Below are 16,377 nucleotides of genomic sequence, written 5' to 3'. Positions count from 1 at the left end.
TCTTCAAATCTTAAATTAAAATATCTATTAGAAATACATCAGTGTGAGTAGTACTCCTCTAGTATAATCTTCAGTATTGACTTGCATCACTGATTATTTTTTAATTGGAGAAACATAGCCATAAAAGTTCTTTATAGCTCTTTGTGTAAAAAAATGTGCTATACCAGCTCATATTGATTTTCCCTGAACTTTAGTTTCAGCTTTGATTTCTTTCACCCTGTATTGAAAGTGAGTTAGGATTTTTTTTTTTCAGATAACAAGACTGCTGTTATTTAAAATATGTTCTTATTATCTAATAAGCTGATAGCATCAAAATAAAAGATAAAATTGTGAAGTACACCATTTTAAACCATTTTTTTGTCTTCTTCTGAATTAAACCAGGAGTTATATGTGATTCCAGTAGCCCTTAGCAACTACATCCATTGGAGGAGTGGACCAAATGGATTGAGGGAGCATATCACAACTTGACACAAAATGAAGGAAGTGACCAACAATCATAGGTGTAGAATAAATAATAATTTGTGGACTCTAGAACACAAGACTGCTGCCAAATCTTTCAAGAAATGTAGAATCAGCAATGTCCTAGATGACACTGAAGACAATACACTTTGAAGAATGTGAAAGTTCAAATCATAATATCAATAATGACAAGCATGAAAGTAGCAAAGATGAGAATTTGGCATTATACGACAAGAAGAAGCTTCATTGGTCCGTGAGGTTGTCATAGACATTCTCTCAGATATGCCAGACAAGCTGTACCACTTACCTGGGAGTCTAAAACGCTGATGGAACTAATATTCGGACGACAATCAAGTCAAGTGGACCCAATTTCGGCAAAGTCCTGAGGGTCTGTGACAGCCAAATCCTTTGCTTGCACCTTCACGATGGTGGGACTGATAGTAATCCTGAGTATAACCTCCATGTACAAGTACATGGTGGGTGACCACCCAGGTGTGAACCAACGTAAGCAGGGGTCATCACATTCCTCCATGTGGCGCCCAAACCACATGGAGGAATGCCGCCTCTCTATGTTACCAGGCAGTACTAGGTAGTAGATCAATCTCATCAACCGGTGCAATACCACCACTTTGCTTATTGGAGGCTTGAAGTGGTGGAACCCATGTTTAGTCTCTAGAGCTAAGTTCCGGTCAACCCTTCCCTATCTCTTCCATCATGCAGTATGATTGATGACTTTTGAGATTATGATGAACATCATGGTGAGATCCAATATTCCTTACATTTCGAGGGTACAGCTCTAAAACAGTGTTCGCAGGCCGGCCACTAGTAAGTACACCGGACAGAACCTATTGGTAACTCTCTAGGAGGCTTTCAGATCAGCTAGTGTATAATCTTGCTACCTCTACTCTGCCAGATAGTGACTGGAGGGAGTCCGAGTAGTGTGTATGCTGGGAGCATTGTCAAGGCCACGTCATGGTGGGTGACATATATATATATATGTCAAGGATCTCGGTATATTCTTACCATGTGTATGCCATATCCAAAAATTTCATTACTTCATACAGCATGCCCACCCACTTTTTCTTACTATTGAATACATCATGAATTGTCAAACTAATAGAGCAAGCTTATCTGCAAAAAGATCTAAACCTCCCAAGCACTTCCTATTCCATTTCACAAATATACGTGGTCTCAATTCTAATCTCAACGATGTTCATTTCCACTTGCAGTCTGCCAAACCCCATGTACTTTTTCTGACAGAATCTCAGTTATTGGTTGATTCAACTACTGCTCATCTCAGATGCCCAAATTATTCGCTGTATGATTCCTTTCGCCTCAAAGGTGGTACTTGTGCATATGTCCATTCTGATATTCCCTGTCAGAGACTTGGCAATTTGGAATCTCCTCTCTTTGATCTTCTCTGGCTTAAAATCTCTCTACTTCATTGTGTCAAATTCATCTGCTGTCTCTACCATTCTCCCAACTCCTCTAATCACTTGGAGCTCTTTGACTTCCTCTCTTTGCAACTTGACTTTCTCCAGTCCAACTTTCCCAACAGTGAGGTAATTTTCCTTGGTGATTTTAACGTTCACAACTCCAGCTGGCTTCCATTTTCTAGTCACACCGACCCAGCAGGTCGAGATGCTGAGGCTTTTGCAATTACTAATGACCTAGCACAGATTGTTCATTTACCTACAAGAATACCGGACAATCCTAATCATACAGCCAATATGCTTGATCTTTTTCTCACAAACAACCCTTCTAACTACAAGGTCGAAGTGAGAGGTCCTTTAGGCACTTCAGATCACAACTTGGTGATTGTCTCTTCTCCAATGGAGCCTTTATCTCATGGCTATTCCCAACCTCGTATTGTTTGGCATTACAAGAATGCAAAATGGGATGACCTGCGAGATTTCTTTTCTTCTTTTCCTTGGTCGGATTACTGTTTCAAAACTTCTGATGTCAACGTTTGCTCAGATCGTGTCAGTGAAACCAGGAATGGAATCCTTTATCCTACACTCCACTTTAAAATCTCGTCCTTTATCTAAACCTTGGTTTTCCAATAAATGTGCTAAGGCTATTCAAGAGAAGAATGTTGCATATTGTAATTGGCTTGTATCTAATTCTTCAGTTTCATTTTCTGCCTACACGAAAGCTCACAACAATTGTAAAGCAGTTATTAATCAGTCCAAACTAGAGTTTGAACAGGATAAGAGTAGAAAACTTGCTTCTTGCCCTAATGGTAGCCGAGCATTCTAGTCTCTTGCCAAAACTATTGGCCGGAATTTTTGCCCATCTCTGCTCCCACCTCTGTCCAAACCAGATGGTTCTGTTGTCACTTCAGCCAAGGATAAAGCTGACCTGCTAGCATCCCATTTTTCTTCCAACTCATGTATTAATGACCTTGGTAAAACACCTCCCACCATTGCCAACACACTCAATTCAATGCCTCCTGTGGTCTTCCGTCAAAAGGATGTCAGAAGGATTTTGACGAATCTTGATGCTAAGAAAGCTCCAGGTCCCGATGGTATTTCTCCACTTGTTCTCAAAACCTGTGCTCCTGAACTGACTGCTATTCTTTGCCGCCTTTTTTCACTTTCTTATTCCAAAGGTGTTTTTTTCCTTCTGCTTGAAAATTTGCTCATATCCAGCCAGTTCCTAAAAGGGGTGACAAATCCCTCCCATCCAATTATCGTCCCATTGCAATTACTTCTACTCTTTCTAAAGTAATGGAGAAATCAATTAACCACCAACTCTTAAACTACCTAGAAGCCTTTCGTCTGATCAGCGATCGGCAGTATGGATTCCGTCAGTGTCGATCCACTGGTGATATTCTGGCTTATGTTACCCATTTATTTACTAATTCAATGGAAAGGTTCGGTGAAACACAAGTAGTTGCTCTTGACATCTCAAAGGCTTTCGATCGTGTTTGGCATAAAGGTCTTCTAAACAAGCTTCCATCTTATGGTTTTCCAACTGTTTTTAGTAGGTTATCCAGTTTTCTCTCTGATCGCTCACTGAGCGTGATGGTAGACGGATCTCTGTCTTCTAACTTCTCCACTAATGCCAATGTCCCCCAAGGTTCAGTTCTTTTCCTCTTGTATATTAATGACCTTCTTCCATTGACTGGAAATCCTATTCATAGTTTTGCCAATGATAGCCCATTGCATTCCACTTTCCATTTTGAGAAATCTTGCCCTGCTCAATCAACTTCAACTTCTCGAAAATCTGCTACCAATTCCTTAAATGCCGATGTTCAAGTAATTCTTCAGTGGCACAAAGACAACTTAGTTGATTTTAATCCTTCTAAAACTCAGCCTTGTCTTATATCAACATCCATTTACTGTCCAACTTCAAACTCACAGAGCCAACTTTTCATCTTCCTCGTTTATTCATTCAACTGCCGTTTTCTGGAACAACCTTCCTTCATATGTATTTCCTGAAAATTACAGTCTACAGAAGTTCAAGTTCAATGTCAACAAATATCTTCTTTGGTCTTCTCAACCTCCAACTCAAGCACGGTACTAAGTACTATAGGTTCTAATACCTCTCGTGTTTGGGGTTTATATATAAAAAAAAAAAAAAAAAAAAATACTAAGAAATTGTCAGTGCAGACCAAACCTTGAGTCATTGCAGAATGGCAAAAATATGTTACTGCACATATTTGAGATAAATTTCACAAATACACTATCTTCTATTAACAACCGTGCCAACTTTTATACCATCTGAAAAGTTGGACATTAAAGTTTGTAGGTGATACAAAGATTGGCAGGATTGTTAATGATAGTATGCTATTGCAATAGGATCTAGAAAACTTGGGTAGATGGGCTGAGAAGTGCAACTGAAGTTTAACATTGACAAATGCAAAGTACTGCATATGGGTATCAGTAACCCCAAAGAAACATACCAACTGTGTGGTATTACACTGAGGGTAGTGGAAAATGAAAAAGACCTGGGGTTAAATGGAGGTTTTAGTGTCAAACAACGTTAACTACAAAATTGCAATTTTTTTTTTTTTTTTTTTGAGATAATTTGTGTTTTTCTTTATACAAATAACAATACATATCACATAATAGAACTGTATCTCTTTAGTACTTCAAATTTAGCTTCCAGTAAAACAAGAAAATTTCAAATTACTTTTTCTTGGTTAATCATAAAAACATTCACTATAAAATGATTTTGTAGTTAACATTGTCACAAAACTCTAAAATTGTGCAGTCAGATATGAAGTTTTCTGAGAAGTGCAGACAGGCTGCAAGAGTAGGTCATGGGGCCTTGTCAGTGATATACAGGAATTTTGCTAGCAGGAATAAAGAGGTGGTCATCCCTCTATATAAGGCAATGGTCAGGCCACACTGAGTACAGGTCAGGAGGCATCATTTTAGGAAAGATGTAGAGTTGCTAGAATGAGTACAGAGAAGGACAACAAGATTGGTGAGGGGAACAAAGGGTACCCTTACCAAGAAAGGCTTAAATTCTGCAAATTGCTGCGTCTGGAGATTAGGCACCTGTGAGGTGATCTAATTGAGGTGTATAAGGCCTTGAATGGTTTGAACAGGCTCAATGCTGATGGGATTCTTTCTCTAGCTTAGATTACGAACCTGAGTGGGTATAAATTCAAATTGAGGAAAAACGGTTGTAGAATAGATGTGCGGAAATTTGACTTTAGCCAGCGTGTAGTTGATTGCTGGAACAAACTTCCATCTGTTGTTGAAGTTGATAGCTCAAATAAATTCAAGTAAGAACTGGACAAACTTTTGTAGCAAATGAATTGGTGAAATGGGAAGTGTTTTTTTTTGGCTGATGCCATATAAGCTTGCTTTCTTGCATCATATGCCTCTACTAATGCTAATTCTATCATTAATATCTGGACACTTCTCCATTAATAGATGGTCACATCCAACCCAAGCATCACTTCATGTCAGACATCTATAAATATGCTCACAAGCCTTTAAAGAGACAGTAGTATGATTATGAATGCTAGATGTCATGATCAACAGAGTTAACAGAATTCCAGTTTAATGATAATAGAATGCCACATGAGCAATCAATCTTTATACATTTCAATAGCACTGAAGATCCCTAATTTGACAACTAGTGATGTGATCTGCAAATGGAAGCAGATTGATACTGAAACCATCAAGAAACCATTCTGAAAACATCTGGAGCTGATGGAATGTGACAGGAGTGCATAGGATGCTGCATGACATGGGTTAACAGGATTGACTAACCATCCACACGCTACTAATCACCCTGACTAATGTTAGACACCTAGCTTGGTGTTAGACTTGCTGTTCTTGGACTGTAGATCAATAAAAAAACTGTGCCTTGGAGTGATGAGTCATGGTACATGCCCTACCATGTCCGATGGTTGTGCTTGGGTGTGGCAGATATTCAAGGAAAGATACCTGACAGACTACATTGTCCCAACACTGAAGTTTGGCAGGCCGACCGGGCTAGCCAGGTAGGTAAAGTGCCTGCCTGACAACCCAAAGGTAAAGTGTATTATTGTCATACGGCACCAGGGGTTTCCCCCATCTCTGCGTTGTTTTCATTGTGGGTGAACCAGTTCGCTGGGAAATGCCAGAGATTTAAAAGTGCGAGGGACTTGTTCATGTGTAGTGTCGTGTACTGTTGTTCATCTGGTCATTTAGCCGCTAGACCCCTGTTGAGGCCCAACGTTGCCCCACCTACGCCCCGTGGAGGCAGACCAGGAACCCAGTAGACTCAGTTTTACTCTGGCAGGTCCTGCCGCTTACTTTCCTGAGATTTCAGCTGCTAGGACCTAAAAAAAAAAAAAAAAATCCATTAGGTTAGTGACGATGCACACACACACATATATATATACAGATGTACAATTACATACACATATGTGTTGGCGTGGGGGTATGATCGCTAAAGTTGTTATGCCGAATTTGGGCTCAAAGGATTTTTGGCACGTTAATTTTTGTTGTGTGGGGCTTTCGTTAGTGTAAAGATATAAGTGGAGGGGGAGACAGAAGACTGGGGACTGGGGGGGTGAGAGACAGAAATATGGGACCAATAGAGTAGGTAGCCCCAGTTTTCAGTGAGGCATGCCCATGCCCCACCAGAGTAGAAGATGTAGAGTGGCGAGAAGGGGAGGGAACGAATTTCGTCCCCCCTCTCCAAGGATGTGGGAATAAAAAGGTGAAGGGGGCTAGAGTGCCCTCTTCAGGTAGCCGTCAGTCTGTTGGCAGTTATGCTGCTTTTTGTCTCTTCTCTGTTTTCAATGTCACTCATGGGGTAATCCCTGTCCTAACGTCTTTTCCAGTTGTCAGCGTTCCATTTGGGCGAGTCTGGTATCCCGCGAATTTTGATTTTCTGTTTCATCTGGTAGCGTTTCTTGTCAGTCTCTGTGTTGATTGCTGTAGATTGCAATTAGCATTTTCCTCCTGGGGAATAGCTCCTGCGCGAAGAGGGAGAGCGCCCTGTATTCTTCCTCTGAGTCCAGGAAGTGGGACTCCAATCCCTTCGGAAGGTATCTGATTCTTGTTATGAGAATCCCTCTGAGGTCCTCATATTGTGGATATTCATAAGCTATGTGGCTCCAGCTTTTGCTCTCCCAGCATGTACAGCTGGGATCGTCGGTGAGACTCAGCCCAAAAAGCTTTTTATTGTAGGGGCCATGTCCTGTTAACAGCGTTGTCATGTGGTACCCTGGGAAGTTTTTTTTTTTTTGATTTGGTAGTTGTTGGCGCATCGGCTTCTGTGGCCATATTGCACCTCCCAAGGTTTTTTTTTTTGCAGTACTTTGATCCAAGCCCGAGGCGGGAATCGAACCCGCGACCTTTGGGTTGCCGGGCAGGTACTTTACCCACTCGGCTAGCCCGGTCGGCACCCTGGGAAGTACCACACCGGTTGTTTTGGATATATCTTGCAGATGTCCGGTAGGAATTTTTTTGTCACTTCTCCCTTGGTGGTCTCAGTCCACCTTCTCTGCCAAAGGTTTAGGAGATGGGTCTGTAACCTGACTTTTTCAATCTTTAGGGTGTTCGCTGTATCAGTTGTGTAGCCCTGGTGGGTGGCTACCACTCCCCTGGACAGCAGGAACAGCAACCCTGCCTGGATAACCTCCAGATCCATGGGGAGCACTCCGGCAAGCACTTGCAGTGCTGGGGTGCTTACTGTGCTGCAAGCTCGCGTTGTTGTAAGTAATATGGTCCTTTGGATCATTTCAAGTGTTCTTCTGTTCACAACCATTGCCGCTTTGGGAAATCACACCGCTGCTGCATAGGTGATTGCTGGTAGGAAAGTTGTTTTGTAGTATATTGACAGGGTTCTCTTTTTGAGACCCCAGTCTTTCTTTGTGATCCTGGCTACAGTCCCAGAGTAGCCCCTGATTTTTCTCTGGATGTATTTCAGGTGCTGCTGGAAAGACAAGTTATTATCCAGGATTACGCCTAAGTACTTTAGCTTGCTCGCGAATTTTATGGTGACATTTTCAATTTTTATTTGCAGGGGCCGCCGCAATTGTAGTTTCCCTCTGAGGAGGATTGATGAGGGTTTTTCTGGTGAAATTCTTAATTGGTTTTTGGAAGCCCATTGTTGTAGCCACTGTAGTGCCCAGTTTGCCAACACCTCCAGTTGGGCCCTGGAGTCCACCTCCACTGTCAAGGTAAGGTCATCTGCGAATGTATGCACTGTCACGGGTCCCAGGTCCATTTCTAGGAACTCATCAAGGACCATGTTCCACAGGAGTGGCCCCAGGACCGACCCCTGCAGACATCCTCTGTGCACCTCTCTCATAAGTTTCTGGTACTGCACGTTTATCTCCACTCTTCTTTGGGTTAGATAACTTTCAATGACTTTATACAAGTTTATTGGCACTCGGGCCTTCCTCAGCCTCGCCAGGATGCTTGGCCACCAAAGTGAGGTAAATGCCCTGGCAAAATCAACAGAGATGAGTAGCAAGTACTTTTGTCTGCAGTCCTGCACTATATTGAGCAGGTTCCCCAGTGCATCCACAGTTGAGGTCCCCGGTCTGAAGCCATACTGGTTTGCAGATTGGAGGCCTGCTGTTTTAGTGATTTGTTATTCTTTTATGGAGCAATCTTTCAAACAGCTTGCTGGCCACTGGGAGCAGTGCGATCGGTCGATAGACCTCGGGGTTTTCTGGATTCTTTGTAGGATTTTTTTAGTATTAATTTTAGGTTAGCTGTTTTCCATGTAGTTTGGAAGAGGCCAGTTTCTAAGCATCTATTGTATAATGGGAGGAGTAATTGTCACGGGTTCGATTCCCACCTCGGGCTTGGATCACAGTAAAATGCAAAATCTTTGGGAGGTGCAATATGGCCATAGAAGCTGATGCGCCAACAACTAACAAAAAAAAAAAAAAGTTTGGAAGAGGCAGCATGATGGTCTGGGGGGCTGTTTTTCATGGGTTGGCCTGGGATCATTGGTTGTTTTAATAAAACCACAAATCCTAAAGTCTGCCTAGATGTCCTGGATAATAATGCATTATCTATCTACATTGTGGCAGCACCTTAGGGAAGGCCTATACCTGTATCAGCAGGAAACACTCAGTGTCATACTGCTCGCATTGTGACAGATTGGTTTGAAGACATGAACATTGCAAAGTTGGACTGGCCAGCCCAAAGCCCAGACCTCAATCCTATAGAGAATCTCTGGGATGAACCAGATCATTGGGTGCACATGAGGAGAGACTGCCTGAAAAACAGAACTGCCACTTTGGAGGGGCAAATACTGAAAAATATTGGAGGACTTTACAAAAAGGTGGTGGAGAGTGTTCCACAGAGACTAGAAGACGTCAAAGGCTAAAAGTTTCAGTACATATTATTAGTTTTCCAGTAAATGAAGGTTATTTGTAGATATGGAGGTGTATTGATATTAATGGGCAGTGTATTTGTAATAAAATGTTTCCTTTATGTAAATTTAACCCTAACAAATACAGATCTAGAGGTGAGTACTAAGATAATAAGCGTTGCTAAGAATCTTAATAAATAATCAACAGTACTTCAAACTTTCAGCTGTAAAATTAGTCATCATTCTAAAATGTGTATGTTTTGCAGTCTGGAGTGTCTTGTTTTCCACAAAACGTGGTTTCTTAGTCTTCACATAATTTTGTACTATCAATATGCAAAAATAATCAATGTTATATTTTATTAAAACTAAAACTTGGTCATTTTTTGCAACTGAGAAATACATTTAAAGGAACTTTAACTTACAGTCAATCCGTGAGCCATTAGTTCTTCAGGAACAAGTTCTGGTCGAAATTCTGCTTTTGTTATCCACGCACACCGGCTGTTAACAGGCAGAAGTGTTACAATAACATCACCATTGCCTAAAATTGGAGTACATATCTTTGAAGGCTCTTTATGACAAAAGGATAAGTCTTAAATTCTATTCCTTCTTTAAGAGAAGGGGAAAAAAAAAAAAAAAAACACACCACACTAGTTTTATATATGGAGATGAATCAGAATTTCCTTGCTGAACTTATAAAGTGTATTGAGGATCAATAAAGAAAATAGTTCTAATGAAGTGTATGCATGAAAAGAGCCTTGCAAGTCAAGTAACATGCAAATGAGTATATCTAACAGACTCTAAATAAGCAAATATTTATTAAAATAATGTAGAGTAAAAACCTTCTTATCTGATGTGATCGGGGATGATAGCAGGTCAGTTAATCAAAAAAGTAGGTTAAAGCAGATAATCATAAAATAGTATACAAGTATTCAAAGTATTTTATTATTTTCTACAGGCTCCAGGGTTTCCCCTATCTGCCACTGAAGAGTAACTGTACATTATTTACAATTTATAGTTTAGCAAAACATCTTGAGCCACCAACTTAACAGCAATGATTACAATTAAATAAGTCTCTTGCCTGAGACCAATGTAGTATAGCCACACATTTAACTATATATTAAGACTTCCATCAGCTGAGAGCCAATTATACATCAGTATTTCACCTAGTCAGATATTACCTGTAAACTAATCACAACCTACAGTATACATTGCATATCAGTTGTCCATAATACTTGGAACTCAGTAATTATAATATGTTCAAGGCACCAATTTCTACATTAACGTTCACATTCACAACTTATACAGCTATACAGGTAGCTAAAACCTACCAGTTTAGTTATAATGAGGTCAGACATTATATCTTACAATTTATAGAATTTAGAATTTATACACCTTATTAGAGGCGTAAGTCCCAGGACACTGCCCACCCAACAGACAGTAAACCTGGCACACTGACATTTATACAAAATGCTAACAGCAAGGCCAAGCAAATGATGCTATAGCAAATTATTTGCACTGCTATTTACTATTACCAATATCTCACAGTTAGCTATTCAGACAGATTTTACAACTCCAGTCAGCAGATACCACTGTTTTGATATTGTTAATATCAGAAGTTTACACAATTTTGACAGTAATTTGCAGCTTGTCAAGAATTGAAAGACTTACCAAACATCCCTGAGAGAACGTTTCTACCAGTGAATACGTGTAATTATTTAGACAAGTTTAGACAAGTCATTTATAATCTGAGGAATCTGACAGGTATTAGTGCAATTTTGGTATTTAATGCATCTATTCAATACAATGACAAAAATATCAACGTTAACATGGTTCATGACAAATATCATCAATTAATGCAGTTCATTCAACAATATGCCAGTCCGGCAATAAATACAAATGAATTTAGAATCCATCAGAGGTCCTAGCAGAGATGGGGGAACCCCCAGTGCCGTCAGACAACTAACTAACACAAACAGGTCTTATGACTAAATGTATTAAGACAAGGGGATCTAGGTGTTCTTGTAAGAATGGAGTTTCCTTTGTCCATTAGCATGTATGGTATAAAAACTCAGTACTGCTATTACAAACCTTGAGGGTTTAACTTATTATTAGTCATCCTCCATGATCTGGTTGATTTCTAAGTGAGACAGTTACTTGAGCTCTTGAATGCAGGAACTATGCCTCTTAAGTTGGAGTGTATTTTAAAAGTCCTCCATTGTGTCACTGCAATCTATATTTAGAGGTCTAACGGCTCTCGAACACGAGAGTCTAGTCATTCTTTTTTTGACACTTAGGTTAACGGCACATCTTCTGTTTATCTAGAAGCCTTTAGCATCCTTTTGATTTCCGGCATTTGGAAACCAGACACCTTATATTAGCTATATAACAGTACGATTAATACCAAGGCAACTATATACAGTGATAGTACACTAATAACATAATTATACTCGGTCTTCAAGTCCTTCCTTCTGTGGAAAGCTTTGTCTGCAAAGTTAGCCAGTGCCTGATAATTTTCTTTACATTCTAAAAACTTGAAGTTATTTACATCATAACTTCCATCAATGTCTGAAGTTCAAAACTGAACACCTGCATATTATTGACACTCTAAGATTACACGTTGGACTGTCTCCTGTGAGCCACATTTACACAGAGGAAAAGTAGCCAAACCCAGAGTAAATAACTTTGAGTTTAGGCTGCCATGCCCAGATAGAAGGAAAGTTAAGTGAAGTCCTGAGTTAAACCAGGGCCAGTGTTTTGGGTCAAATTCAGCAACTTGAGGTATAAAAAGGGTGGTAATCCTTCCAGTATTTGCATTAGTGTTCAGGTCCTCCAGGAGTGGAGGAACTGGTTTCTTAATCTAGTGTTGTCTTCTTTCACTGGAATGTCCAAGTTAACAGAAAACTGGTTGATCTGTTTGTTATTTGGTTTTTAGGCGCATTAGCAACTAAGGCCATATTGCTCCAGGGATATGCGGTGGTCATTCCCTGACCTTTCCGCATCCTCCGTATTTGGTGGTCATGGGCTCGAACCCCAGTATAATCAAGAAGCGTGTGCTACGCACTGCTGCTCCTGCCCACCTGGCTATGGAGGCACCCTGGTTTAACTGTGCTGCAATATTGTTCCTTCTACAACACTGAAAGTAATTGTATGGTACTTCATATTTCATTGGCAGTTTGCCATTGATTACCTGTAGTGCCTACACTGAAATCGTGAGACAATCTCTTGAAATTGCAATCAGGAAGAAGCACTGGGATTGAGTCAAGATTTTTTCCACCATGACTCTGTGTATACTGGGGTCCCCCAAGCACCTGCAGCATAGCAAACAATAGGAATAAATATGCATTTGTAGTACAGCTTGAGAGTGGAGGGTTTCAGACCCCAAGAACATTTGGTAATTCTAATTATTTTACCTATCAAAGTCTTGATTAGTACATATTTAGCATGGGTAATGAATTGGAGTTTGTTGTCTAACATAATTCCTAGGTATTTGTACGAGTTAACTAATTTTATTGATTATTCTTTAATCTTAATAATTGGAGGTCTATTTGGGTCTAATTTTCCTTTACGAAGAATTTGTTTTGTTTTGGGAACAGAAATAGTTAGTTTATGTATACTACACCACTCATCTAGGTCTGACAGGGCTTCATTAGCATGAGTTTCAAGTTGTAGTCTGGAGTTTCCAGAAACAAGGATAATTAGATTGTCTGCATAAGCAATCTTAGTAGTGCAATGATGTTCGGTAGCCAGCCACCCATCAAGGACCACGTTCCAACATACTGGTCTGAGAACTTATCCCTGAGGGCAACAGCGAGCCACAGGTCTCGCAACAGAGCAGGATCCACTGGAGACCACAAGTGAGCAGTTCTGGAAATAATTCGTGATGAGACGATAAATAGGCACGGAGACTGCGGCCTCCCGGAACCTATCCAGGACACTTTTCTACCAAACAGTATCAAAGGCCCCTTTGAAGTCCACAAGGAGGCCGAGGACATACTTTTCACTGGAGGCTGAAACAGTATTCATAACTAGGTTAATGGCATCCACTATAGACATCCCAGCAGTGAAGCCAAACTGATGTCTGTAGTTTAGGCTCCTTTCTTTATAGTACTTTTGGAATTTCGCTACAATCAGCTTCTCTAGTATTTTTCCGAAGACCAGAAGTAAAGCGAATGGACAGTATAAATTTGCCTGATTTGCTGTTTTGTCAGGATTCTTAATGAGTAATTTAAGATTTGCCTTTTCCAGGGAGAGGGGAAAGATCCATCTTGTAAGTAGGCATTAAAAAGGTTTGCCTGAGGGCGGCAAAAATTGGGGGCGGGTGCTCCAGATTCTTTTAACAATGGTAACTTGACTGATGATATATTAAGGAGTCCTTATGTACTGTGATGTAATGACTAGATCGTAGATATAGCTTAGCTTAATTTTCAGCACTCACCTCTTAGTAATCCGCTTAGTTGGTTGAAAGATTCACCACATACATAGTAGTTATGAAATTTTTAACAATTTAAAGAAATTATAAATTTAAAAATTACTAAATTATGAGCTTTAAAGATTTGCCTAAGAAAGGAACGTGCACCTTCCATTCTATGGTTGTCTAATTAGAAATTATGTATTAAAATAAATTAAAGTGAGATAATTATCTCACTTTAATTTATTTTAACTACTATGTATGTGGTGAATCTATCAACAAACTAAGTGGATTACTAAGAGGCGAGTGTTGAAAATTAAGATAAGCTATATCTACAATCTAGTCAATGGTAACTTCTAATAGGTCCAGTCCAGGGCATTTGCCATCATGCAAAGTCACAACACCTACCTCATCCCTGTCAAAATCATCTTCGTGGCTTTGCCCATGTAGGAAAGATGTTCTAAATCAGAAGTTCCCAACCTTTCTCGGTTCACGGCACCCTTAGCGTCTCACTAATTTTTTTCACGGCACCACTAGGCCAAAAGAAATACCTAACACAGTGGTTTTTGACATTTTAATATATACCTATATAATAATTTTATTCTTTACATAGAGGTACTAAATAAAGATCAATTAAAGATCACCACAAAATTAAAAAAGATAAGGTACAATGGATATTGCACCATACCCTTTATATTGTACCCTTTTATAATGAAATTAATATAAAAATTTCAAAATAATAATAACTTTAACCCAAATTACACAGCATCCCAAGAATGTTGTTGCGGCACTCCAGTTGAAAACCACTGTTCTAAATGAATGCCTGTGTGTACTGGACTTTCTGGTACAGTTTCATTCTGCATAATCAATTCATCCAAAATTGTTTCCATAGTTTCAGCCCATGTCAGAGTTTTGGAGTTATCAGGTACAGAGGAGAAATTTCCCCCGGATGAATTTTGTCACGAGTCAGCTTGTAGATAAAGTAAAAGGGCTCCCGGTTCATAGTTTGTTTAACTATGAACTCACAAATGGAACATTTTTCTTAATAAATATTGTAGAAATATGTCCTCCTCGCATTTTTATATATTTCATTCAATCAGTTTATCTCATCTTCAGGTCTACCATCTCTCCTAGCTCTCTGAACATCTCATCTTGCATTCTTTGTGTGATTCCTTAGAGTAGAAAGGTTCTGGGACAACCATAGAATAGAATTTTGTCTTCTCTGCTTCTGCTTAATCGTCTTATCGCATATTTCAGCGATGACTGCCATCAATTCATTTGGATGTTGGGCCAAAGTAAAATCTGTCAAATTTGTCAGTTTTTCATCCATGAATTTTTCCTTAAGTAGTTTATCAAAAGGATTCCAATTGATTAGTCAAGTTTTGTAATTGGGGAAGTCACAAGTGACTCTCAAAGCTGCTGTGTTTTCATTAGATATTATATCAAAGGCTATTACATTGTAATCGCTTACCAACCAAGAGGAGTGAACAGTCCAATTTTCTATGCATCTCCCAAATGTTGCATTTGACAGAGTGACATCTATGTAAGACTGACCAGAAGGGGATGAGTAAGTGGGCAGATGCCTGAGGAGTTTCAGACAGTCGATCCGCTAGTTATTATGAATAACTCCAGTAATTCACCTTTATTATTCATTATGGGGCTGTTCCACATGGTGGAAGAAGATGAGGCTCAATTTGCTGAAAATTGCTGTGAGCACTGCATGTAGATTGAGATGAAGAATATTTGTCCAAAACTACCTTCCAAGCATGCACATGCTGAATGCTCAGAGCAGAGACCATTTATCCTTGTGATCGTGATCTGCTTGTCCACTATAACAAGAGCTGCTCACACTCTTGCCACAGCATTTGCACTGTCCTGTAACAGATACATTAGGTTGAACCACCCTACAGCCATTTGGTAATCCTTTATTTACTTTGCCTTTGTAGAAGTATATATTTCCTGAAGTCCTAGTATGTCGATTTCATGATCCATAATTATTTTGGATATATCATTCATTGCAGATGAAGAACGTTGACAGTTTAACCGTAGTATTTTTAATCTCTGACCATGCTATACATTTTTTTATCTTACTGAATGTAATTTGTGTGAGATTTGGTGACCTCCTGAGCTCACAAAAACTCAGGACACTTCAAGTCACAATACGAGTGATCCGATTTCCTCGTTTTTATTTTGCAGTTTGGGCATGTAATGGGTGATTCAGGATTGAGACAAGACTCCGACTGATGACCTTGCAGTCCACACACACGTGTAGTCCTGCTGTCTACAATATCTAGCCAAATGACCATAAGCCAAACATTTAAAACAATGTTAAGCAAATGTCAGAGTATCAACAGTCAAGTTTAGTTTGGGTAAGTCAACAATTAATTTGTGTTCCCCAAATTTAGGGCAGTTCTTTAATTTAGTAATGTCTTCACCAGTGGCAGTTTCAATTACAACACCTCTTTCTCTAACTTTTGTGATAAATTTTATTTTAATCTGTTTAAATTGGGATTTAAAATTCATTGCAATCACCTGTTTAAATTCTTCACTCATTTTTAATTCACACTTTTCACTAGCTTTAATCAATACTACATGCTTTGACTGAGTTTCCGAGGTAATCAGTTCAGCACTGGTCTTTATGACTGTGCTTGCTGCAACCACCTTAGCATAAGTGGCCACAGGGATGGACGTAGGCAAAACTCTTAAATCTAAATTTGTTTTTAGCC

General features: G+C 39.6%; 1 protein-coding gene across 1 annotated transcript in view; it reads right to left on the bottom strand.

Moving 5' to 3' along the window:
- Positions 1 to 16,377, bottom strand: part of LOC150087355 (uncharacterized) — a 224,242-nt gene that overhangs the window by 142,332 nt on the left and 65,533 nt on the right. The window contains exon 3 of the mRNA XM_090372018.1: positions 9,666 to 9,781. Coding sequence (XP_090228144.1) covers positions 9,666 to 9,781 — 116 coding nt within the window. The remainder of the gene's footprint in view (positions 1 to 9,665; positions 9,782 to 16,377) is intronic.

The sequence above is a fragment of the Mastigoproctus giganteus genome, chromosome 4, assembly GCF_048544385.1.
Source record: "Mastigoproctus giganteus isolate SK-2022 chromosome 4, ASM4854438v1, whole genome shotgun sequence".
In the NCBI taxonomy this organism is placed as follows: Eukaryota; Metazoa; Arthropoda; class Arachnida; order Uropygi; family Thelyphonidae; genus Mastigoproctus; species Mastigoproctus giganteus.
The sequence above is the reverse complement of the archived record's forward strand: the minus strand, read 5'-3'. Positions and strand labels throughout refer to the sequence as shown.